The sequence below is a fragment of the Tursiops truncatus genome, chromosome 1 (genome assembly GCF_011762595.2).
Source record: "Tursiops truncatus isolate mTurTru1 chromosome 1, mTurTru1.mat.Y, whole genome shotgun sequence".
NCBI lineage: Eukaryota > Metazoa > Chordata > Mammalia > Artiodactyla > Delphinidae > Tursiops > Tursiops truncatus.
The window spans coordinates 49,884,016-49,910,358 of record NC_047034.1 but is presented as its reverse complement, the minus strand read 5'-3'; the positions used below and the strand labels follow the sequence as shown (position 1 = coordinate 49,910,358).

Sequence of the window (26,343 nt, the reverse complement as noted above, 5' to 3'; positions counted from 1 at the left end):
TATACAATATCTTACAGATTCTGACTTAATGTTGATAAATATCATACAGCTCCCAATATAGTTATAGACCTGTAGTGCACAGATAACAAAAATAATAGTCTCATTGAACTCTTTTTTTTTTTTAAATGATGCATTGAGGGTAACTTTAATTTAGGGCATGATATTTTTTGAGGGACGTTGACAAACTGGCGTATATCTGGAGCAAGATTATTGGGTTTGTGAGGGATCTGGATATCACGTCACATGAGGGGCATTTGGAGGAGATGAAACGAGTTATCCTAGAGAAGGATGACTCAAGGGAAATATATAGACTTAAACTCTTTGAAGGGCTGTTACCTGAAAGACTAAATAGATGTTACCTTGTTTCTACTAGTAGATTGAAGTCTGGAGTAGTTTTCCAATCTTTTCATATCATAATATGAAATGCAGTACAATACTATATTTTGTATTTGTTCAGCTCATTGGGATAAACTGAGGATACTGCTTATTGTTAGAGATGTCTGATGGAGTGTAGGTGGCGGGGGCGTGTTAGTCCAGTTGCCCTAAGGACTAGTGGGATCAGTGTCTAATACAACTAAACCTTATATTGGGAAGCTTGGCTTTAGAGGATGGGAGAGGAATCATGTTTTGGCTCGATATAATAAAGCACTTGCTGGGGAATAGTTCTGCCTAATAAAGTGATTCTCAAACTTTTGAGTGCATTTGGGACCTATTAAAATGCAGATTCCAAGGTACACTTCAGAGATTCTAATTCAGTAAATATCAATATTCCCCAGCAGATATAACCACACCATGGGATGCACTTTCTCAGACCAAGGCTGCTGTAAGTAATTATAGGTTCCATTTATTTCTTTCTAGTCTAAAATTGATTGCCTGTTATGATTGAATAGATTACAGTTTTTTCCTGTAGTGCTTTTTTGATAAGAAAATAAGGTTAAACAGTTCTGTAAGAAGTTATCTATGTGTTACAAAATGAACATTAATGACAACTATTAGACAGTAAAGCAATAATTAAGACACTAAGTATCAGAAACATTAACACTATGGCATATAAAAGATTAAGATAATTTGTACTGTTTATTCTGCTTTAATAAATTTGCTCAATTGGTATGTTGAGATGAAGATTTAAAACATAGAATGTATTTTAGAAGGTGGGGCTTTGTCTATGTAAAAGGCTCAGAGTCAGGAAATGAAAGGAACAGCTTTTCCTTGAGTGGACTGTGAGTTACCTCCTCTTTTTTTGTGGCAATAGCAGTCTGTTTTCTCTTAGCACTGCTGAAGAAGCATGATTATGGGCAAATGTTCTCATTTATGTTCTGTCCAATCTTGTCTGGAGTTTAGAAATCCAAATTTGGCAAGTGATACATAGCTTCTTCAAAGAGAGACCTTTTCCTTTTTTCTTTTTCATCTGCTCTCTAGGCAAATTACTCTTCTAATATATATTTTGTTTGTTTTCTTTTGTATTCTACCTGAGTTCGAATTATCTATTTCTTTACTGTCTGAATATGGTGTTTTCTGTCCCCTAATCTTTTGAACTGGTTTGAAAATCAATCTGGAAAAGGTACTATAACCTAGGTTTGGTCATAATGCAGAGTCAAATTTCGGCCCCGTGAATACAGCAATCAGTATATATTCTCTCTCTTCTACTTGAGTATTGTACATCTATAACATAGGAATAGTTTCTATCCCCAGTTTAATTTAGAGCTAAACTAATTTAGAGCTGAACTGTTAATAGTTGTTTTCCAAAAAAATTATTGGGCTTTTAAAAAGAATTTTTAGGGATAAGTGGTTCATAATATAAATGGGGGAAAACGTCTGATACAGAACTATTAATATATAAAGGATTATTCCAATCTTGTGAGTACATTGCACTGCAAAAATCTGAAAGAAGATAAATCAGAATTTTACACAAAGTTTCTATCTCTGCGTGGTGGAATTTTGATGATTTTAATTTTATTTTTTTCTGTTTTCTGTTTTTTTCAAGTTTTCTCCTGTAAGCATGTGCGGGGAAAATGCTATTTAAAATCATTGGTGGTAATATCAAAAGTCGACTTAAAAAAAAAAAGAAAAAAAGTCGACTTAAATTGTAAAGCGTATGGAAACCTGAATTCTATCTTGTGAATTTTGTCCTTATTGTGAAACTTATTCTGTAGATATAAAACTATAAAAAATTGTGGTGGGCTTCTCTGGTTGCACAGTGGTTAACAATCCACCTGCCAATGAAGGGGACACGGGTTCAAGCCCTCGTCTGGGAAGATCCCACATGCTGCGGAGCAACTAAGCCCGTGCACCACAACTATTGAGCCTGTGCTCTAGAGCCTGCAAGCCACAACTACTGAAACCCGTGAGCCTAGAGCCCGTGCTCTGCAACAAGAGAAGCCACTGCAGTGAGAAGCCCGCGCACCACAACGAAGAGTGGCCCCTGCTCGCTTCAACTAGAGAAAGGCCGCGCGCAGCAATGAAGAACCAACGCAGCCAAAAAAAAGTTGTGGATATTTGAATAGTCCTAAATTTTAGTTTAGCTGAATTGTTTTTTCCTCATTTTTGCATGTAAAATGCATAAAATATATAGAAATGCACAAATATGTAGCTTAATGATATGCAACATACAATGTCAGAAAATTTACTGCTTTTAAAAAACTCAATGATTAAAAAAATAGGTCAACAGGACAAATAGAAACTCCTTGATGTTCTACAGACTTTTTGATTTTCTTGTCCAGATTTGGGCAGCATTGAGCCAGTTGTTAGTAGAGCTTAAGTAGTAAATAATGGGAAAACTATTTTTTTAAATTAAAATAAAGCATTCCTAAGATTTTTCTACTTTGGAGAAAGGTGTTGGACAATATAGTTTTAAATAACTAATTAAATTGATGGTAGCTGGTTAATTAATAGGATTAACCTGTTTGTTTTGATGGTGTTTAAACTTTAGCTGAGACACATTGAAAACAAATTGGAAGTAGCCCCTACAAGTACAGCTGTGTTTGATTCTGTCATGGATACCAAGAAATCTTCTGCAAGTGCTACCAGAAAAATAAGTAGAAAAGGTATGTATGAGGTTAATTCCAAAGATATAAATACATTAAATATGAATTTTGATGTTTTATTTCAACTTAATTTCTTCTTATAGTCCCATGTATTTCCTTGTTCTTTTGTCAGAGACTATATACCTCATCAGCATTTAGGTTTTTTTTCTTTGGTACTGAGTAGTTATGAAGCAGCCTTGTATTCAGTGACTGTAGATGACATTTTCACCATCTTTTGATCAGGGACTTAGCACCACTGCATCACCTTTGATAGTGAGTTTTCATATGTTGTTAATGAGAATTTGATTTTGAGCCTTGAGGGTTATAATGTCTTTTTTTTTTTTTAATTCACAGGTATATCACTTTGAAATTTAGTTGACTTAAGATTTATATTTTTTTGTTGGGGTTTAAAATCAAAATTCTGTCTTAGAGATACTATCATAAATTGACACAGTGTAAATATTTTCTTTGGTTACCTTTCATATATTTAATTCTGTGGTTGCATAATTAGTGGAATAAACCTGCAGGTTAGTACTTTCCACCGATACTGTGATTCTTTTTTATTAATCTGTGAGTCTTGGGTTTTATCTGATACTTCTTTTTTTTTGGGTCAGAACTTTTGACAAAAAGGAATTTTTTATGTAGAATTTTATTTTGCATTGTTTGCTCAGAATATAGTCTTTCTCTATAAGTTGAGTTACTGTAATAATTTAACCTGAATTTTTCCCATCTACTTATATAATATCCAACCAGGGATTTCAGAAATAATAGATACCTAAGTTATTTTCTTAAATACTAGCTGCATTCAGAGACAGTCGTATTTTATATCATATGTTCTCATAGATTTCCTTTTTCTTCAGATGGTAGATACCTGGATGATTCTTGGGTTAATGCTCCAACCTCCAAATCTTCTAAATCACGAAAAGAGAAATCTCGTAGTCCTCTCAGAGCTACCACCCTGGAGAGTAACGTAAAGAAAATTAATCATGTGGAATTTCGTGAACCTTTAGTTTCTTACAGGTTAGTGTTTTTTTGTTTGTTTGTTTTGTTTTTTAAAAATTATCAAATAGAGTTAATCTGTAGTATTTATAGTAAGAGTATAGTTTATTTTCTCAGTTTTTCATAGCACTCTGGATCTAGTATTATTACCTTTTTCATTTTCCAAAAAGGTAAAGCAAAATCTTTTATATTATGAAATGCTAACTTTCTGTTCTTTTACAGATGGAATATTTGGGGAGAAGAAGTAGTAATATTTGCTCCAGACCACTGCCACTGTAATAAATATGTTTCCTACAAATGAATTATTCAGTTTCTTTTATCACCTACTGTATGAAACATTGCCAGATCTGTTTCTACCCCAGTTCATTCTCCAGCTTATTTAACCCTTCCTCTGTGCTTCCTCTTCCTCTGAAAGAGCACTTTCATGTTGGCATTATATTTTGATTCCATATCTACCCATTACATTAGTTTATCTAAGACTGTAAATCTGTCTTATTCTCAAAGCATTATCTTAATGCCTGTTATTTACTAAGTATTCTAGATATTTTTTCCAACATTTTATTATGAAAATTTTCATATTCATAGAAAAGTTGAAAGAACTGTATAGTGAATATTTAATGAGTAGTGATTGAAAGACTGTGTGAAATTACTTTACTTTTTTTTTTTTTTTTTTGGTGAGTTGTTCTTTTTAAGATTGAAGCATGGTAGATAACCTACCATTTTATGCTTTATTTTATTCTCTACATGTGCTAATTTTAGACCTGTGAATTGTTGCAGTCTGGTCAAGATAGTGAAAATAATTGAATTTAGTCTTGATCTCTACAGAGAGAAGCTACAGAACTCAGTTCTCAGCCCCCATCTTGTTTAATAGTCAGCCATTCAGAACAGGGTCTAATGTTTTTTGGGTCATGGACCCCAGTGAGAATGTGATGAAAACTGTGGACTATCTCCTTAGAAAAATGCACACACTGTGCACTCACAATAGATACAAAATTACCATATTATGCTGTGATAGAGTCATGACTCTAAGAATTTTTGTGGCATTTAGAGTTTTATGCCTGTACATGAAACATTTAGATCAGTACTTACAATGGAACCGTTAATGTGAACCACACATATGTAATTTAAAGATTTTTAGTAGTCACATACACACACACAAAGATGTTTTACATTCTTTTTTGTTTTAAATCTTTAAATCTGGTATGTAATTTACATTATAGCACATCTCAGTTTGGACTAACCACATTCAAGTGCTCAGTTGCCACATGTGGTAAATGCTACTCTTTCAGACCTTGCAGGTTCAGATGGTGGTTTATCTGCTTTTATAACTTTGTTGGGTAGTTTTTATTTTTCTTTTCTTTTTAAAAAATTATTTATTTATTTTTTGGCTGTGTTGGATCTTCGTTGCTGTGCACAGGCTTTCTCTAGTTGTGGTGAGCACGGACTACTCTTCATTGAGGTGCTCAGGCTTCTCATTGCGGTGTCTTCTCGTGTTGCGGAGCACAGGCTCTAGGCGTGCAGGTCTCAGTAGTTGCAGCATCCAGGCCCTAGAGGGTGTGGGCTTCAGTAGTTGCGAAGCGTGGGCTCAGTAGTTGTGGTGCGCGGGCTCAGTAGTTGCAGTGTGCGGGCTCTAGGGCGTGCGGGCTTCAGTAGTTGTGGCACGCAGGCTCAGTAGTTGTGGCTCACGGGCTCTAGAGCATAGGCTCAGTAGCTGTGGCACATGGGCTAAGTTGCTCCGCGGCATGTGGGATCTTCCCAGACCATAGATCGAACCCGTGTCCCCTGCATTGGCAGACAGATTCTTAACCACTGCACCACCAGGGAAGTCCCTGTTGGGTAGTTTTTCATGTATTCTTCCTACTGCTGAGGCTTGTCTTCATTAACCTCCCTTTTAATTAACTGCTCTGTTCCTAAAATATAACTTATTAGAATGATATGTAAAATAAAAATAGTTCGTGAAGGAATACTTTTGCTAGTGTTATTATGAGTAGAGAACATGGACTTTGTGATATGTCCTTTGGCTGTGTCCAGTCTTCTTTGCTTATTCTGGTGTTTCTAGATATGCTTTACATAATTTGAAGCTGCCAGAAAAGTTGTCTGTGTTTCAGAGAGGTTAAACTTTACTAACCACATTCATTTGGAGGAAAATATTTACTGTACTTCCACTTTATTTCAACTTCCAATCTATTTGCTAATATGGTACATTATTTAGAAGTTATACATATGAAATGTCAGAATTTGAGAACTTTTTTTCCTAGTTCCTAAGATTTCATGGAGAAGTAAAATGTACATTTTGGTAATAGTGTCCAGTGAATATGCAAAGTCAGATTGTAATCCTGTTTTCTGGGGTTCTTAAGGAAATCTCTCTATGTATCTTTTGCATATTTCTTATTTTATAATATGCAGATTATGATTTAGATTATTTGCCATAATCTAAACTTTGATACACAGGAGGCATTGAGCATTGATTTTTTTTTTTTTTTTTGCGGTACGCGGGCCTCTCACTGTTGTGGCCTCTCCTGTTGTGGAGCACAGACTCCGAATGCGCAGGCTCAGCGGCCATGGCTCACGGGCCCAGCTGCTCCGCGGCATGTGGGATCTTCCCGGACTGGGGCACGAACCCATGTCCCCTGCATCGGCAGGCGGACTCTCAACCACTGCGCCACCAGGGAAGCCCTGAATTTTAATAGTAGTTATTTTGTTTTTTTTTAACTTACTGGAACTTCTAGGATTTTGGGGTCTCTAATGTTAGCTTAGAGTTCTCTATTCAGTTTGTATGACTGGTTTTTGTACTCTTTATTCAAAGCTAATTATTTTTTAATAACAGGGAAGTCCATGGTACACCGTCCAACATAAGTCCCAGCCATTTAGAGTCAAAGCATATATATTGTGTGGATGTTAATGAAGAGAAGCCTGAGAGTGGGAACCGGATGATATGCAGTCAGGAAGATCGGAATATACATTGCTGTGATTTTGAGAGCTCCCAGTCATTTGTCGTCAATGATACAGTTGTTAGATTTTTAAATGATCGACCAACAATTGATGCATTGCAAAATTCTGAATGTTTGATTAAGATGGCAGCTCCTATGAGAAGTGATGAAGAAAAGCCTAATAGAGCAAAAGGAAGTGAGAACACTTTGAAGGCTTCTGTGTGTAACATGGGCCGTGATGTTGATTCAAAAGTGTTACGGTTAACTGATTCTTCTCCGTCTTCTACCAGTACCTGTAATTCCCAAAGATTAGATATCCTAAAGCGGCGACAACATGATGTTAAATTGGAAAAACTCAAGGAGCGGATTAGGAAACAGTGGGAACACTCAGAAGAAACAAATGACCAGGGCCAGAATCTGGGTCATATTGAGCATCCAGTAATGGTTGTTAATGTTGATAGCTCAGTGACAGCAAAGGTCAGGAAAGTGGCAACAGCACCACCTGCTCCAACATATAAAGGTTTGTAATCAGTCTTTGTGTCTTTTTCTGTCTTCCTGCCTCCTTGTCTCCCTTTCTCCCTTGGATGTATTTGAGTAGAGAGGACCATCTTTAGAACAGGGTGTGATTCTCAAATCTAATGCCTTAAAAAATTAATTCAGGATGCATGCTAAAAATGCAGATTCCTGGATCCTACACTGGATCTAAATCGGAATTTCTGGACATGGGGTCCAGAATTGGAATTTTTAACAAGTCCCTCGACGTTCTTATAGTTTGAGAACCACTATATGAACATTTAATAAGTTAAACAAAAGAGAAAATAAAAATTAGTACAACTTTTCAGAGAACTGAAAGAATATTGCTCTTATTCTGCCATTGTATTTGGATTGTTATTAGGAATTCTTTCAAAAGTAATGTTTGAAAGATAATTCAGTCAGTGCCAGTTAATACTTGGTTATAGAATATTTTGCCACTGACATTTGGACCCTGTTGTTACGTAAACCTTCGAATTTTGACAGGGGTTTTCTCCATGTTTAAGAAAACAATATTTAAATCAGATTTCCACTGAGAAGATGCTTTTCAGAGAGAATATCTGGTTTTGGCCCAACTCAAGTTTTTATATATGGTGGTTTTTAGGAGTTTGCATTTTTTTGCTCCTGAAACTATTTTCACAGGGTCACCCATATAAAATTTTTAATAAAGAGTTGATTCATTGATGAGGTTATTCAGTGTTAGACTTTTGTCCTAAAATTCTTGCCATTCTGGCCTTTCTTTTGTGATATTTTTTCAAGTTCAGTTTTTAGTTTGGATAAATGTATGAAGATCAAAATATAGCCAAGATTTGTTTCTTCTGTTAATTTTAACAGAACAAATTTAACTATATAAAGTTTGAGCAATTACCAGTTTTTTGTGTTGTTTATTATGTTTTGCTAGTGCTATTCATTGTGAATTAGATAAAAGATAGGTAATTAGCATTTTATTCTACATAATTTGTGATAAAATAGTGGGTAGTTCCCTTAGTAAAATTCTTTCTTATCCTTCTAGTAGTTTGTGTGCCATGTAGTAATAATTGTCCACACTGTTGACAGAGCACATAGCAAATGGTGGGGTCAGAATGTTCTTGTTGGTTCTGAGATAGTGATTATCCAAAACTTTGGCTATACTTATATCAGACCCATTAAATACAGATTGTACCTTTAAGGTTTGTTCATTCTAGAAGTCAAAGTTCTGAAATTCCAAAAGTTATTCCACTAAGGCAAAGTCAAGATCGTTGATTTGAATCTATATTTTATTTAATAATTTATAAAAATCTAAAAGTTAAAAAAAAAACCTTAAATAACCAGAGTGAAAATCTTAAGTATAACTTCCTTTGAGTTGTGACTGGATTTCGTGTATTCCTTTTACTTACTAATTTTTAACATGTTAATTTTCATATTAAAATATATTACGAATACAACTTTTGGGAGGCTAATGACATGTAGTATACATTTCAGAAATCGTAACAGAATATGGTTTCCAGTGTCCTGAGCAATGGATTTATTTTTTCCAACGGTGAAGAACTGGTTTTCTGCCAACTTTTTGTTGGTGTAAATTAAAACCCTCTTAATATACTGTATTCTAAAGTGACATTTTAATTTCACTTGTTCAAATACATAATAAATTCACTTGGTTCACAATTCGAAAGATGAAAAGGATGTACATTGAAAAGCTCTATCACTCTGGTGCTCCAACCACCTGGTCCCCTTTCTGGAGGTTACTTGTGTTAACAATTTGTGTATCATTCCAGAGATAATTTTCTCATTTACAAATGAGAGAGAGAGGGTGTGTGTGTGTGTTTTCTTTCTCTCTTTTTTTTTTTTTGCGGTACGCGGGCCTCTTACTATTGTGACCTCTCTCGTTGCGGAGCACAGGCTCCAGATGCGCAGGCTCAGTGGCCGTGGCTCACGGGCCTAGCCGCTCTGCGGCATGTGGGATCCTCCCGGACCGGGGCACAAACCCACTTCCCCTGCATCGGCAGGCGGACTCTCAACCACTGTGCCACCTGGGAAGCCCCTCTTTCTCTTTTTATACAGTTGTTAGCATATGAAACCCCTTCTAAACTTTGTTTTTACATTTTTGTGTGTGTATGTTTAAAGTTTGAAGTAGTGAACACAGTGGCGTTTATGTGATTCTTCCTTATACTTAGTGGTTTGCATATCTTTTTCTTTCTGGTTTAAATGCCCAAGAAGGTTAAGAGCCTATTTTGGTCATCTGTATTTTATTTAGAGCTTAGTACAGTGTCTTGGACACAAGTAAATGCACAGTATAATTTTATTCTATTCAGTAAATTCAACTAGTAAGAAAAAATGTGCACAAAGAGAATGGAAATAAAAACTGGGAAACAGAAAGAGAAACTGATGTAGATATTGAAAGCTTCTTAAAGTTAACTTGTTAGTAAAGATCAAATATAAAGAAAGGCTCCCATAGAAATAAATGTTTCCTAAAGAGGAGAGAAGAAAAAATGATAGGGTTGAATATAGAGAGATGGAATGAGGGTGAGAAATGTTGGGAGGGAGGTAGCTTTACAAGGAATTGTCACACTTTCTTGTTACAAACTGTGGTTTGCAATAGACTGAACACTATGTTTATAAACATTTTCCTTATATAGCTATAGGCATAATTGTGTGTGCCCCATGCTACAAATGTCAGGTAAAATAAAGCTTATGCTGTTGTTCCTAAGAGCTGAATAGATTATTTTTTATTAGACATGTAATTAATTTACCAGTACATTTTATCTAACACTTCTAAAGTACTTTTACCAATTTTTGACTCCATTCTTTATATTGATTTAATTTTACAAAATATTTAATGGCGATTCTTTGGTGAGTGGAGCCCATTTGAAAATATAAACCTTTTTACTACTCTGGTTAATCATCCATATTCGATACTTTATTATTTTTTTGCAAAATAACATTCTAAGTTCTGTATATTTCTTGAAAGAGTAGTGATAAATTTGAAGTAGGAAATTAGAATGATTTCTAGGAAATAGCACATGTGTAATGTTTGTTGAGAAATTGAACAGGTATGTTTTAAAGAACTGTTTTCCACACTTCAGCTGCATTTTGCCTGTGTAGACAGCAGCTTGTCCATTTGTTCAGCCATAGGCAAAATCAGACAGATGTTAGCAATTAATGCCTGTATTCAAAGAAAAGGAGAATGAGTAGCATTGTCTCTCTTTTAGTCTTGAGTAGGGTAGTTTGTAGCTCTGATATCCATAATTTATGATTGCCATTTTTTTATCATTTAATTTAGTGCATCTCCATTTCTAGTCTTTTTGAACAAATGTATATTGCTTTGTCTCACTGAAGCTTAGTTCTTCCAAACAGTATTTGTTAACATATTATGTGGTAGCTAATGATGCATTCTTCTTTTGAAAGCTTATAAACCTTTTCAACATCATTAGTTATTAGGGATACATAAATCAAAACCACGGTGAGATACCATTTCACACCTTCTAGGGTGGCTATAATAAAAAAGACAGACAATAACAAGTGTTGGTGAGGATATGGAGAAATTGGAACCCTCATACATTGCTAGTGAGAATGTAAAATGGTGCAGCTGCTTTAGAAAGCAGTTTGGCAGTTCCTCAAAAAGTTCAACATAGTTACTATATGACCCAGAAATTCCACTCCTAGGTATAATACCCAAGGGAATTGAAAACATATACATACACACACACACACACACGTGCATTAATGTTTATAGCAACATTATTCATAATAGCTGAAAAGTAGAAACAACCCAAATTTTCATCAGCTGATGAATGGATAAGCAAATGTTGGTATGTCTGTACAATGGAATATCATTCAACAATAAAATAAATAAAGCTTCTATATGTGTTATAAGGTGGATGAGCTTTGAAAACAAAATGCTAAGTGAAAGAAGCTAGACACAAAAGACCACATATTGTGTGATTCTATTTTTATGAAATGTCCAGAACAAGCAAGTCCATAAAGATAGAAAATAGATTACTAGTTGCCAGGGAATAGAGGGAATGGTGTGGGGAGTGACTGCTAATGGGCACAGGGTTACTTTGCAGGGTGATGAAATGCTCTGGAATTAGATAGTGGTGATAGTTGTATAACTTTCTGAATATCCTAAAAACCAGGGAGTTGTACACTTTAAAAGAGTGAATTTTATAGTTTATTAATTTTATCTCACTTATAAAAGAATATAACAAAACTTTTAATGCAACTTTAATAAGAATGTTCTGTATTGTTGGTTATATATTAGGCTTCAATCCTTCAGAAACCAAGATTCGAACACCTGATGGGAAAGTATGGCAGGAGGCTGAGTTTCAAAACATGAGTAGAGAACTGTATCGTGACTTAGCACTTCACTTTGCAGGTGCGTGTAGAGTGTTCCTAGGTTTTGAGTGTTTTATCATGCATACTGTCTAACGTGCAATACTTAAACATAAAATTGTCACCAAACTAAAGATATTTCCCTTTTCTAACTTCATGGTATACTAAAGTAGTGATGGTGTCAGTTGTAAGGCTCTTTTAGCCTCTGGGCTCTGCTCCAGGGTTAAAATTAGCATACATAGCTGATGAGGCAGAAACTAGGCTATTTTTAAACTAAGGGTCTTTATGAGCTGGGCTTGTCTGATCTGAAGAAAACATAGTAGAGTCTAGTTGAAGTTCACTTCTGCTAGACCTCTGAGGTCTTTGAAATGGTCAGTAATTTGGCAGGCAGCAGATAAGATAACTAACATGAAGGCAAAATGCAGGAAGAGAAATGAACATTATAGGAAGGGAATGATGTTAGAGGATTGGAAGGAGGAACTTATGGAAATTGGAAGAGGGAAATAGGAAGGTCATACTCATAATGTTACTATTATTAAACACCTTGTATGATTCTGGGCAAGATGCTACTGGGTACTTAGTCTTCTGAATGTTTTACGGTTGAGGAAATGTAGGCCCAAAGAGTAATTTTCCCGAGGTTGCATAAAGTTAAGAATTGAAGCCAAGGTTCAAAACCAAGTCTGTCTGACTCTAAAGCCTGAGAATTTTCTAGTAAGCCCCAGTGGAGATTTTGCTAATAAATACTGTGGCATTAACTGTCCAGTCCAATTTTCCTACTGTTACTGTTGGAACACTATTTTCAAAAATTTTTTCCCATGTGGAGAGGAAATATATTAGTTAAGAGCAAAGATTTTGGAATCAGTTTACAGGGGTTCAAATTCTGGCTCTGCCACATATTAGCTATTTATACTATCTATGTTACATAACCTCTCTTCCTTGGTTTTCTCATCTGTAAAATAGGAATAATAACTATATAATTCATAGAACAGTATCATTATAGACTAGTGGAATGACGTATGTCAAAAAACTCTTAAAGAGGTCTGTGGATTATAATCTGCCTTCTCTTTTGATATGGTGGGTGAACTCTGCCTGGTCTCCTATCTTAAACAAACAAACCCATCTACTTGTGTTTTATATTCCATTTGCTCTTGTGTATTGAAGGACATTACTTCAGCCTTGTTTTCTTTCTTTTGCACCATCAAGTTTTCCCTCTCTATGAGGTCATGCCCATCAACATACTGTTTGATAACATGCTGTTATCTCAGCCATCATAAAAGAACCCCTCTTTTGGCCCTACTCGTTTTAGCAACTACCTTGTTTCTCTTCTTTTACTTACAACAGAACTTCAGAAAGTTGCCTTATCTTCATTGTCTCCAATTTTTCTCCTCTGTTTTACTCTTGAAACCTTTCTGTTAGGTTTTTGCTCCTACATGTCTGTGGACTGCTGTTATCAAGGTCATCAATGACTTCCACTCTTCCACATTGCTAAATCCAATGTTTAATTCACATTTGTCAACCTACTTGATCTCTCAGCATCATTGGGCATCACTGATCACTTCTTCCTTGAAATTCTTCACTTGGCATCTGTGTAGGATACCATAAGTGTTTAGTTTTCCTCCTAAGTCTAGCTGCTCCTTTTCACTTGTTTTTTTCCTAATCAACTCTGTGATCTCTGAACATCAGCATGTCCTGGTCTCAGTGCTTGGATCTGTGCTTCTCTTTTCTTTATTTTTCTTTTCTTTTTTTTTTCTCTTCTTTACTCCTCCACCCCTTTCTTTTTCCTTTTTTGTTTTTTAAATTTTTTGTTTATCTATATACAAACTCGGCAAGCTCATCTAGTCTCAGGACTTTAAATATGCTCTGTTGCTGATGATTCCCAAATTTATGTCTCTGGCCAGACTTCTCTGAACTCAGATTGATATCCAGCTGCTAACTCTGCACCTTCCCCTGGATGCATAATAGATTTCTTAAGCTTAATATATCCAAAAATGGAGCTAGCTAACTAACTAAATGGGGTCATGGTACACCCCTTAAACTTATTCCTGTGGTAGTCTCTCCATTTTAGTTAATCTTATCTTTCTAATTGTTCAGGTCCCAAATCTTGAGTCATCCTTGATCACTCTATTTCTCTCACACCTTGTATCTAACATTGTCTGAAATATAACCGCTTTCCCCTACCACCTAGGTCTAAGCCCTCCACCATCAGTCTCTTGGTTGGATTACTGCAGTAGCTTTCTAACTGGTTACCCTGCTTCTGCCCTTCTTCTAATGGGTCTGTTTTCATCGCAGCTGTGAGAGTAACCTTGTTAAAATTTAATTTAGGTCATATCACTCCTTTGCTCAAAAATTTCTTATCTTATTTTTGAGTAAAACCTGAAGTTCTTACAATGAGCTATAAAGCCCTACATGATCTTGCCCTCGGTTATGTCTCTTGACCCTAGTTCTTACTGCTCTTCTCTTTGTTCACTTCATTCACACTGGCTTCCTTGCTGTTTCTTAGACACTAAGTATGCTCCTGCCTCAGGGCCTTTGACTCACATTTACTTTTTCTTTGCCCAGAATGCAGAGCTCTATATGTATTTTAAAGTACATTTATCCAGATCTGTGATTGAGATTAATTTTCAAATTTATATGTTCAGTTTATTTCCCCAGATTGGAATTTAAAAATTAGTGAGTAATTTATGTGTGTGTGAAAAACCTTGACATATTTCACTAGCATAATCATAAAAGGGCCTAATGTAGGAATATTGAGTATTTTATAAAGTTTTACTTTAGAAGGTCATGAATGTCTCAGTTAAGTAGGAATTTTTAAATGAAAAGGAGTCTGTGAAAGTGTTCACCTCTGAGATTCTATAAATGCTATGATCTAGCTTGGAAAGCATTACTGTTGCAGCATCTTCTAGTTTGTGAAAGCGAGGTGACTTTCTCAAGGGTTTCTTGAAAAAAATAACAAAGAATTGGAACCTAACAGTGGAGTAATGGTGATCTCTAGACTTTGCTGTAAGAGGACTTGGCATTGTAGCCTTTGGGTCAAAGAAATAGCATCAGTGAAGATTTCTCTCTCTCTGCCTGAATCATATACTTTATACAGATTTTTCATACTGGTGGGGAGGATGAGTGGATAGGTAGCAATCGTTATAATATTTGCTATATATGTTTCTGCTTTTCAGGTGATAGCTCTATGAAAGAAAAACCTGCTGAGAAAAGTAAAGAGAAGAAAGTGGTCAAGCCAGTACGAAAAGTCCAAAAGGTAGCACAGTTATCAAGTCCAGAATGCAAAACAGGTTGGTTTTCTCAATATCAGGCCCATCCTAAAGTTACATATTAGTGAAATGGCATCTACACGGAAATAAATGTTCTCATTCGACACGTGCAAAAATTCAGTATATTTTATGTATCATTATTTTGTATATGTGTGTTTGATTGAGGTATAATTGACATAGAGTAAGTTATACATATTTAGAATGTATAGTTTGATAAATCTTCATGTATGTGTATACTCATCAAACCATATATTCACCATGATACTGAACAATGCTCCCCTCCAATTTTTTTCTATCATTATTTTTAATAGAAATTAACCAGATTAAAGGTAATGATTTTTATGTAGTGAACTTTTATATACAAAGGGATGGCTTATGACCGTAGCTAAGTTCCTTCACTCATTCTCATAAGAGAATAAATGTTGCACAAGAAAAATCTGGCAGTCCATGCTAGTAGTGATCAGGCTGGACTCTGAATAAATCAAAAAGGGGGAAAAAGAGAATTCCCTAGTTCCATAGTGATTAACATTTCAGACTTGATCCAGATTGCCTGGGATTTATAACCTGGCTCTATAACAAATAGTTAACAGTGATTACCTTTGAAGGGGATGGTATTACAGGGAGTTTCACATTCTATTTTACAGATATATAACAAAACTACACACTACTTTTTAATGCATAAAACAATGACATTCAAAAAGCAAATATCATCAACACTTTAAATTGCCCTCATTATAAAACTTCATAAAAATATATTTCAATAAATACAGCTGTTTACCAAGAGAAAAAATTTTCATTTATTAGCTTCAGATTGTAAAAAAATTAACAGACCATTATTTCAAAACAGATGGTAACATAAAAAACAAAAAATGACGTGAAAGACCATTTACAAAATAGAAACCATTAAAAAAAACTGAAATAAATATGTAAAAGTGTTTAAATGCAAAGCAATATAAGAAATGTAATGGAAATGAAAATAATGAAGTAGCACTTTAAACCTAATTAAATTAGAAGAAAATACTTTTATATTCATAGCCAAAGCTGGTAAATTTACAATAAAAATCACTCTTATAAAAATCATACTTATACCATGCTTGTTGAAATATCAATGGATATAGTTTCTCTAAAAAAAAGAAAAAATAGTATTATATGTCAAAGTGCTCATTTTCCTTGATCAAATAATCCAAGTAATATATCCAACAGAAAGAAAAAAAATAAATGAAAATGTTCACTGTATAATTTTTTATAATATCAGAAGTAACCTAAATATTGAATGGTAGATAGTTAAACTATGTTTCTGTTAGAAGGAGTATTGTGTGGCCACTTCAAGTTATAATTTCTGTAAGAAATAACAAATATTCTTGTCATAAGATGCTAAGAGAAAAAGGTAAAATTTTATGGATACAATGGCTACAATCACCTACTACTGATCTTTAAATTACTGTAAGGAAATACACAAAATAATACTAGTACTTTGTTTAAGTAAGGGCAGTGGTTTTTAATCTGTCTTCTTCTATTTTCCAAGCTTTCTGTGATACTATTTTATTGATTTATAATTTTAAAAAATACCATTTAGAGTTTCATTTGAAAGTTTAAATGGAAGTATACATTTAATGAAAACATCTATTATTAAAAAACATGAATTATAAAGGTGTGCTATTTACTTTAGAAATGTTTTTGTACCTTTTTATTAACCTTAATCGGTCTATCTAAAACATTTAAAAGGTTTTAAATCTATTGCTCAATCTATTTATACAGAAACTTTATGTGAAAGGACTTTCCCTCATAGCACTTAAGAAAACACAAAACCACCCCCTCACGCCCCTGCGCATTTCTGCGGAGGCTAGGATGCCTGACAAAGTGTAGCCTTTTATCTTGTTTCAGGATGCATATTTATTACAAGTGCTCTGGTTAAATATTGAAAAGTTACATGCTGTAGTTTAGCATTTTGCTTTTGTAATTTACAGAAAGTATTGCAGAAAATAAACTTTTGTTTCATTTTGCAAAAAAAAACCTTTATGTTCTTAAGCAAAATGAGAGAGCAGGCTTCTCTTCAATTTCAGCTTAATTTTCTGAATCAAGAGCAAGCAACCACGAATATACTGGGTAGCTATTTATAAATGTTGGCTTCCAAATATGCTGGGTGGTTATTTCTGAATTCTGGCTTTCTGGAATAGTCTCATGTAGTCATTGGTAGAAAAAGAGGACTTTCACTATAGATAAACTTAATACAGCTTTAATACAGTTTAATGACTTTCTGTCTTGGTCACTGGCACAGTACACACATGGAAATTAGCCCACCACAAAACTGGATAAATACAATCCAAGATCAGTATTTGTAAGTTATAAATGGTCCCAGTGCTTCATTTCAAACTATGCCCCTGACAACTAATATCACATGAAAAATACTTCATTATACTTTTTTAATGTAAGAATTAGTGTAGTTTACATTCACATAATTCATGTTCTGAGAGCTAAAATTTAAGTTGCAAATTCAATCCAATATATATATATATATATTTTTTTTTTTAGGTAGCAGTCATCTGATAAGTACATCTTCTTGGCGAGATGGACAAAAATTAGTAAAAAAAATTCTGGGACCTGCACCTAGAATAGAGCAAAAAGAGCGAAGAATAGCATCAAGTGACAGAAGTGGAAGAGAAAGAACTACTAAATCTGGTGAGTAATTAAATTAGTAAATTAAATTACTCAACCATTAAAATTGTTGAGCAAAGCAATTAAAAGTTGCTTGTGTAAGTACTTTGAGAGGTGAAAATACTCTTTTAAGAATGCTCTTAAGACTTTGCATTATAATTGTGAATGTAGCTCAAAAAAGAAGAAATTGGGCTTGTCTGTGGATAATTTCCATATATAGATGTTACGATGATCTTTATTAAGAATTCTGTTTGTGTCATATTAATTACATTTAGCTGTCATTATGAATAAATAACAAAGCATCATGTAATCAAATCTTATTAGACCTTTAGAGAATCAAGTCCAATCTGTCTTATCTCCACAGACATAAACACAGGTAGACATTCACAAGGTTGGATTTTTTGTTGTTGTTGTTTGACAGATTAGGAAACAGGCTCTGAGAGAGAAGTGAGTTTTCTCAAGGGTATACAGTCAGTGGGTGACAAAATCTGATCTAGATCCACAGGTCTTTAGTTTGACCCTCAAGTCCATTGCTGTTTTCTTTTTGAAACGTCTTGAGTGCCATTTGAAATAACTAGTTACTTTTCCACTAATGAACACTAATATTGGGAAATGAAATATAAATACCTACAAGCCCGCTTTCCTTTTCAATGGCAAAAATTTGCCTGAATTTGAGCTTCTGGAATGGATTCAGTAAGAGATGCAATTTGGTATATAGAAGTCAATATATATTTTGTGTTTGTTCCTGTTCGCTTTCATCTAGCTTATAAATAAACTCACACCGTCCTTAGCCTAAATTTAAGCCACATCAACACACATTTAGATGATAAAATGATTGTTTTTCTATATATTTAATTTTTTCTGTTATTCATTGGAGAGTTGTGGCAGCCTGTAACATTGTCAGGTTTTTTTTTTTTTTTTTGCGGTATGTGGGCCTCTCACTGTTGTGGCCTCTCCCATTGAGGAGCCCAGGCTCCGGAAGCGCAGGCTCAGCGGCCATGGCTCACGGGCCTAGCCGCTCCGCGGCATGTGGGATCTTCCCAGACTGGGGCATGAACCCGCGTCTTCTGCAACTGCAGGCGGACTCTCAACCACTGCGCCACCAGGGAAGCCCACATTGTCAGTTTCTTAACAACTATTTGAGGGTTTGGTGAGGGAGAGAAATAGTAACATTAAATATGCATATGGGAGAGAAATAGTAATTCTCTGTTCATATTAATAAATATTCATATCAACAGCAAGATATGTCCTTATTTCAGAAATATTAAAAGATGCACTTTTTAAAAATGCTGAGGAAGTATAGTTTCTAAGAGTATTGAAATTCTTCTCTTACTGTTTTTTTTTCCTTCTAAAATATTCCTTAGGAGACTTTATAGGATATTTGAATTTGAGTTTAAGATAAAGCGAAATTCTTAATTTTCTCCTTAGTGTGATAAATCTTAGGAATGAATATAGAATTTTAATACATCAGTAACAGTTCATACTTTGTAGGGGGTCATATTGGAAGAACAGAATCGGATCCCAGATTGGATGTTTCACATAGACATCTTCCACGAAACTCAGAACGTTCAAGAAGTAGAGTTCGGTCAGAAAATAATGTAAAGAAATTAGTTCCATCTCTTCCAGATAATAAACAGGAGGAAAATGCTGCCTTAAATAAGGACTTTTTACCTGTTGAAATTCGTGGAATTCTTGATGACCTACAGCTGGATTCAGCAGCTCAGGCTGCAAGGCAAGAGACAGGAGAGTTACAGAATCAGAAGCCATCACCATCAATACAAGCTCCTAGGAGTCATAGCCCAATAAAAAGAAAACCTGACAAAATAACAGCTAATGAAGATCCCCCTGTTATTTCCAAAAAGCGTCACTATGATACAGATGAGGTACGACAGTACATTGTTAGACAGCAGGAGGAAAGGAAGAGGAAGCAAAATGAGGAGAAGAAGGCTCAAAAGGAGGCCACGGAACAGAAGAACAAACGATTACAGGAGCTCTACCGGAAACAAAAAGAAGCCTTTACTAAAGTGAAAAATGTGCCTCCTTCTGAGCCATCAGCAAATAGGCGACTGCAGGAAACTTACTCCAAATTGCTTCTAGAAAAGTCATTGCTTGAAGAGCCAACTCATCAACATATGCAGGAAACACAGGTAATAGTAGTGACAGAGATACAAAGGGAAGTAATTCATGGTTAGGAAAAACTTACTTGCTATACTTTTAAAAAATTACTCACCATTCCTAATATTCAGACATATGCTCAGACAGTATTTATAATAATGATGGCCTTTCCTGAAGTTTATTCTAGATAAATACGATTGAAAATAAGTGCTCAGTTAGTTTCCTAGAGTGATTGTTACTGATCTGTCTCATCACTGCTGTTAGTTATATCCTTGCCTAGTTTTTACTGTATTACTGAGCAAAGTTAGACTGTATTAATAATGAAAAGCCTAGTTTGTTATCTGTGTTGAAATTAGAGAATATCCTACTTTAGTGTGCTAATTTTATGACTTTTGCTGTTGTTTTTAAGGGTAAGAATAACATTTGAGTCTGTACCATATACCACATACTGTTTTAAATGTTTTACAGGCTTAAGTTTCAGTAAATTCTCACAGCCCTGAGAAGGGTAGGTACTACTAGTATTTCCACTTATTAGGTGAAAAAACTGAGGTTTAGAAAGAGTATTATTTCCTCCGAATTATGCAGTGTTAGGTGCCTTTGTTGGATTTCAGGTGTAATTTTGCTGTTAACTGTAATGGCTGCTTTTAAGACAAACTAAATTTGAATTGGTTTTATTTGAGAGAAAAAAGCTCCTGCATTTCGTGATCTTTGTAAAGTTGAAGCAACTTAATATTTATTTTATGTGCTCCTTGAATATATCTTTATGATGGGAGTCAGATAACTTTGATGTCCTTTTTTCTTAGACCAGACCAGGGTATCAGCCATCTGGAGAATCTGACAAAGAGAACAAAGTGCAGGAACGTCCCCCAAGTGCATCTTCCAGTAGTGACATGTCTCTATCAGAACCTCCACAGCCTCTTGCAAGGTAAAAAGGGGAGAATGAAAGATGATTAAGGTTCTTTCTTTCCACGATATTAGTATAGTGGTCTATGCTCAGTGAATTTTATTGATTGACCTTCTTGTGAAGAAGAGGTTTATTTAGAAATTGGTTAATATCTTCTGATGGATATTTAAGCATGGTATACATCTATACTTACTGCATGCTCTATTCTTTTGTTCAACTCTTGCCTGTTCTTTAATATCTGGTGTAAATATCAGTTCTCCTGGGGATCACCTGCAGTTGGAAGCATTCTTGCCTTCTCTGATGTAAACACAGATAAATGTTTGTCAGATAAATGAATTACAGTGAAATTAATAGTTTTAAGTATTTGTGTTGAATATTTTTCAAAAGGCATTTCTGTATCCATAACTATTCAAAATTTCTTCATATGACTCTTATATCAACATATCTTACCTCTCAAAGACTATATTTGGATATGCATATGAACACATGGACAAGGACTAAAAAGGGATTTGATTTGAATTCAGATTGGTGAATGAGGGCTATTTTACCTTAAATTAAGAAAAAAAATTTTTTTTTGCTGTAAAGTGTACAGTAAAGTAAAAAGAAAAAAATAACAAAAAACCTATTTGTCCATGAAAGTTAAGATGATTTTCAGATTACATGGTTATAAGTTATACTTTGAAATAACCGTTTTGGGAATAAAAATCAAGTCACTTAACCAGTTTTGGGTTAATACATATGATCCTCTCGCCCCCTTGCTGCCCCCTTCACCTCCCAAGAGAATAATAATATTGATAAAAATAGCTAACATTTATTGTTTGTTACGTTTCAGTCTCTGATCTAAGTACTTTGCTTGTATCATTTTATGTAATCCTTGTAGTTCTTTGAGTTCTCTCAGTTAGTTTATGCTTAAAAGCACAGCATTTCTTTTCCTTGCCCTTCATGTTCCATCATTCTGCATTAGCTACCTGGAAAGCTCCAAATTACCTACCTGACCTTGAAGACCTTGAAGATCTAGCTCAAAAATCAATTTCCTTGGCTATCAGAGTTCATTGTTCCCTATCTATACCCTATTCAACTTTATATATCTTTATATTAGTACTTAACGACATCGTGTTTAGCTGTTTATTAGTCTCTCATCCCTGCTAGATCTTCTGAAACTGAAGAGTAAGGATTAGGTCATAACTGGATTAAATCTTTCCATTTTTGTGTACTGCTATTCCTTTACCATCAACATAGAGCCTGCCACAAAATTGTCATTCTAAATACTTGAATTTAAAGATCTTGGGTTTTTATTCAGCAGTACCTTTTTATTTATAACTTCCTTTGTATTTCTGTTTCTACCAGCTTAATTTGGGCACTAATAACCTCACACCTTGCATTTGTAATAGTCTATATTCTGTGATATAGAATCTATTCACTAGTCTTCCTTTATTCTGCTTTCATAGCAGTCATTCAATATACAAGACTGCTACCACATAACCTTCAACCAAACCTTGTATTACATGCCTTTCATTTCCCTCACCACCCTGGTTACCCTCCTCCAGATGATTTTTTTGAACTTAATTGGTAGGACTTCATATTAATTCATACTAGTTTGGTCTAAGGTTGCAGCCTGTCTAAATAACTTTGAATCATAATTCAATAATTTGTTGGGTTAGCCATGCCTCCTAACTTTCTGTCATCTACAAATTTGATAAGCATGTCTTCATGTCATCATCCAAAAATAATGGACAAGACCAAGGACAAAACCTCATGTTATTTTTTCTAAGGATCTTCTTAATAATTAACACCAGTCTTTAACCTTTGTATAGTATTCCTTAGTATACAGGGAGGTTGTCTATAATCTGGAAATATAAGTGAATTATATAATGTCATCTAGGGCATCTTTATTCTGTTTCTAGCCTTTAAGGATGCCCTATCAATTTTTCTTAGAACTAGATTGTAATAATCTCATTTCTTTAGTATGTACAATGTTAAACATAACTGTTTGGTGTTTATTAAATATGTGTTGGTTAGAGTAATATCATGCCTACAATCTTAAGCATTTCTCTTTTATGTAACATTATTTTTACAGAGAAAGGTAGAGCCAATATTGTAAAAAGTTTTGTCCACGGAGTTTTAAGGGTTATAATGCCTTCTCCTCAATAGTTTAAAAAATGTGTCTTAGTTGAAGAAAGCTGTTTACAAAACAGTATGTATGATAAGATTTCATTTTCGTGAAAATAACATGAAACACAACATACATGTAGAAAAATGTTTAGAAAGATATAATTATTTTTTTAAAAATTATTTATTTATGGCTGCATTGGGTCTTCATTGCTGCGTGCAGGCTTTTCTCTAGTTGTGTCGAGCAGGGGCTGCTCTTCATTGCAGTGCATGGACTTCTCATTGCAGTGGCTTCTCATTGCAGAGCACGGGCTCTAGGCGCGTGGGCTTCAGTAGTTGTGGCACTCAGGCTCAGTAGTTGTGGCACACGGGCTTAGTTGCTCTGCAGCATGTGGAATCGTCCTGGACCAGGGCTCAAACCCATGTCCCCTGCATTGGCAGGCAGACCTTAACCACTGTGCCACCAGGGAAGTCCTAGAAAGATATAATGAAATAGTGATAGTGCCTCTTTCTCATTGGTTAGCTATGAGTGATCTTTATCTTTTTTATCCTTTGTCTGTCTTTTTTTTTGTGTGTGTGTGCAGTGGCTATGCATTACTCTTATAATCAGAAAAAACAAAACTTAAAAAAGAGATGGCTTAGTTATGAGGTCCTGTGTTAACTAACATATTGTAACTTTCATTTCCAGAAGGGATTTGATGGATCCTACATGGATGCAGCCTGACAGACTGAGTCCACGAGTCCACCATTCTCAACCACAGCCTCTTGTTGGAACAGCTGGAAATTTATTTTCCCATCTCTTGAGTCTAGAGCATGTAGGAATTTTGCATAAGGATTTCGAATCCATTTTACCAACTAGGAAGAATCATAATATGGCTTCAGGGCCATTAACTTTTACACCTCAACCATATCTGACCTCACCAGCTGCTCATCCAGATGCCTTGTTAAAACCTAGTGCTAGCCAATATAAGAGTAAACTGGATCGTATTGAAGCCTTGAAAGCAACAGCTGCTTCTTTGTCCAGCAGGATTGAAAGTGAAGCTAAGAAATTAGCTGGGGCTAACATTAACTATGGGTCAGTATGGAACACTGAGTATGATGTGCAGCGAACACCCCAAGAAGATGGACATTGGACCAAGGCTATAAGTCCACTTGTGAAAGAGGATGCAGAAGATGTTTTCTCTGCTCGAATTCAAAAGATGCTGGGAACCTGTGTGTCTCATGCAACTTTTGATGATGATCTTCCTGGTGTAGGCAACCTTAGTGAATTTAAAAAGCTTCCTGAGATGATAAGACCTCATAGTGCCGTATCAAGCTTCAGAATGAGATCCCCTGGTCCCAAACCAGAAGGGCTGCTGGCACAGTTGTGTAAGAGGCAGACTGACTTTTCTAGCTCTGATGTGCAAGCTTGTTCTCAAGACAAAGCCAAAATGTCTCTTGGTTCCAGCACAGATTCAGTGAGTGAAGGGCCTCTTCTTAGTGAGGGTAGTCTCTCTGAAGAAGAGGGAGGTCAAGATGCACGGTCCCCTTTGAAGTTAGCAGAAATCTTAAAAGAAAAGGAATTTTGTGCTGGAGAAAGAAATGCTTATGAACCCATCAAAGAGTTTCAGAAGGAAGCTGAAAAATTTTTGCCACTCTTTGGGCCCATAGGTGGTACACAAAGCAAAGGACCATGGGAAGAATTGGCGAAGGGAAGTCCACATAGTGTCATTAATATTTTTACAAAATCATATAAATTATATGGAAAAGGTGAGAAAAATAAGTAACCTTTGTAATATTTGTATGTTATCTTAAGATAAATTATTTCACAATTCTGCACAAGATAATATTTAACTGTAAATTTTCATCATTCATTACAAGGATAGTAGAGATTTATTATTGTCCAAATTAATCTGAGTTATCTGCAAGCTTCAACTAGAGTATTCTAATTTAATCTTTAAAATTTTAGTTTTTAGCTGTTATTGTCATAAAACAATGGTTGGTGGTTATAGAAATTTTAGTCTAATTTAGAGAAATTCTTAGGTGATGTTCAGGATTGGTATGTATCAAGTGTATACTAGGTTTACTGTGACCAGAGTTATATATTTAGATAGAAAATAAGTATATTTCTTAAAACAGTGATTTGTGTGTGAATCACTGGGAATATAGTGGTCAAGGATTGAGAGGGGCAACTGCAGTAACATTTCTAATGTGGAAACAGATCTATTACTGTTTGTCAAAACTAATTTTAAAAACAGACTTTGAGAGTAATGTAGCTATATATTTGGATCCTGAAACAATAACTTTTAAAGTTCCCTTCTTATCCCTGAAATCCTGCAACACAACTTTTCCTTTTCTGTGGTGGCCTCAATTCCTTCAAGTCCCTTTCTCTGTTCTTCTACTGTAGGTGGATTCTACACATCTTATGCTAGTATAACCTTAGAATTCCCAGGTTGGAGAGTGAGGCTGAGCCCTAAGTCAGCCATGGATACTGTGGTTTTTCATTTCCATCAACATATCTGACAAATGAATTGATTTCATCTGTTCAGCTTATGCTTAATTGGGTATCCCATTGCATTTTCCTAGAATTTATATTTAGCCACTTTGGTATGATCTTGTGCAGACCTATATGTGCTTTTGATCTCTTTTGTTTAACACTTATTTCTATAGGTGATAGTTTTAAGGTTCTTTGGATATTAAAGTTCTTTTGGTTATAGCAAAGTGCTTTTAAATCAACACCCTCCATTTTTTTTCACAAGAAAGTTGGATTTGTCCTTAAATCCTTCTGTTAGATTTTCATTAAGATATTATACTGAAATGTTTAGAGTTGAAATGATCTGTTATCTGGGATTTGTTTCAAAGTAATATTTGGGGAGAGTTACAGATGGAGGGAATAGGAAGTTTAATTGAAACTAGATTGGTCATGTATTGATAATTGTTAAAGGTGGGTGATGGATGCACTGATTTCATTATATGATTCTCTCTACTGTCATGTATGTTTGAAAATTTCCCTAATAAGAAGTTAAAAATGTATTGTTAGGTATAAAGATAACTTGAAAAGAAGCCCTAATGAAAGCAAACCAAAATGACCCTAAATCCGTGTTGTTAATCTCCAGGTTATGGAATGCGTTGCTTATAGTTTTTTAAATTTTTGTTTTAAAACACATTTTAATTATTACTTTTGACAGGATTTGAAGACAGGTTGGAAAGAGGAACATCAGCATCACGGTCTTTGAATGCCATCACAACCCCTCTAAGCAGCATTTCATATGAAGATGATTTTGTCTCCTCTGCAGGGAGTGGGACTTTGACAGAAAAAAAGTCAGCTCTTGAACCCAAGTAAGAAGAATATGTTGACAATATGGAGCAAAATCTGAAGAGTGAGAAAAATGTACAAATGAGAACTATGGTCTGAATATTTGTCAAATTTTCCTTGTTTAAAGATAGCATAGTGGTTATTAAGAGCGTGGGCTCTGGATCCAGACTGTGTGGGTTTAAATACTGGCTCTCCTAATTATTAGTTG

The 26,343-nt window shown here is 35.0% G+C and overlaps 1 protein-coding gene across 7 annotated transcripts in view; it reads left to right on the top strand.

Annotated features, from left to right (window-relative positions):
- Positions 1-26,343, top strand: part of CEP350 (centrosomal protein 350) — a 139,552-nt gene that overhangs the window by 14,255 nt on the left and 98,954 nt on the right. For 2 of the 7 annotated variants that reach the window (XR_012331324.1, XM_019952653.3), the window contains exons 3-13: positions 777-823; positions 2,930-3,044; positions 3,884-4,043; positions 6,850-7,472; positions 11,724-11,837; positions 14,965-15,078; positions 17,590-17,736; positions 19,204-19,859; positions 20,631-20,752; positions 23,529-24,589; positions 26,008-26,158. Coding sequence is in view for 6 of the 7 variants with exons in the window: in XM_019952653.3 (XP_019808212.2) it covers positions 777-823; positions 2,930-3,044; positions 3,884-4,043; positions 6,850-7,472; positions 11,724-11,837; positions 14,965-15,078; positions 17,590-17,736; positions 19,204-19,859; positions 20,631-20,752; positions 23,529-24,589; positions 26,008-26,158 (3,310 nt within the window). In the remaining variant the exon portion in view is untranslated. The remainder of the gene's footprint in view (positions 1-776; positions 824-2,929; positions 3,045-3,883; positions 4,044-6,849; positions 7,473-11,723; positions 11,838-14,964; positions 15,079-17,589; positions 17,737-19,203; positions 19,860-20,630; positions 20,753-23,528; positions 24,590-26,007; positions 26,159-26,343) is intronic. The other 5 variants (XM_073803720.1, XM_073803722.1, XM_073803741.1 and 2 more) reach the window with 4 other exon arrangements.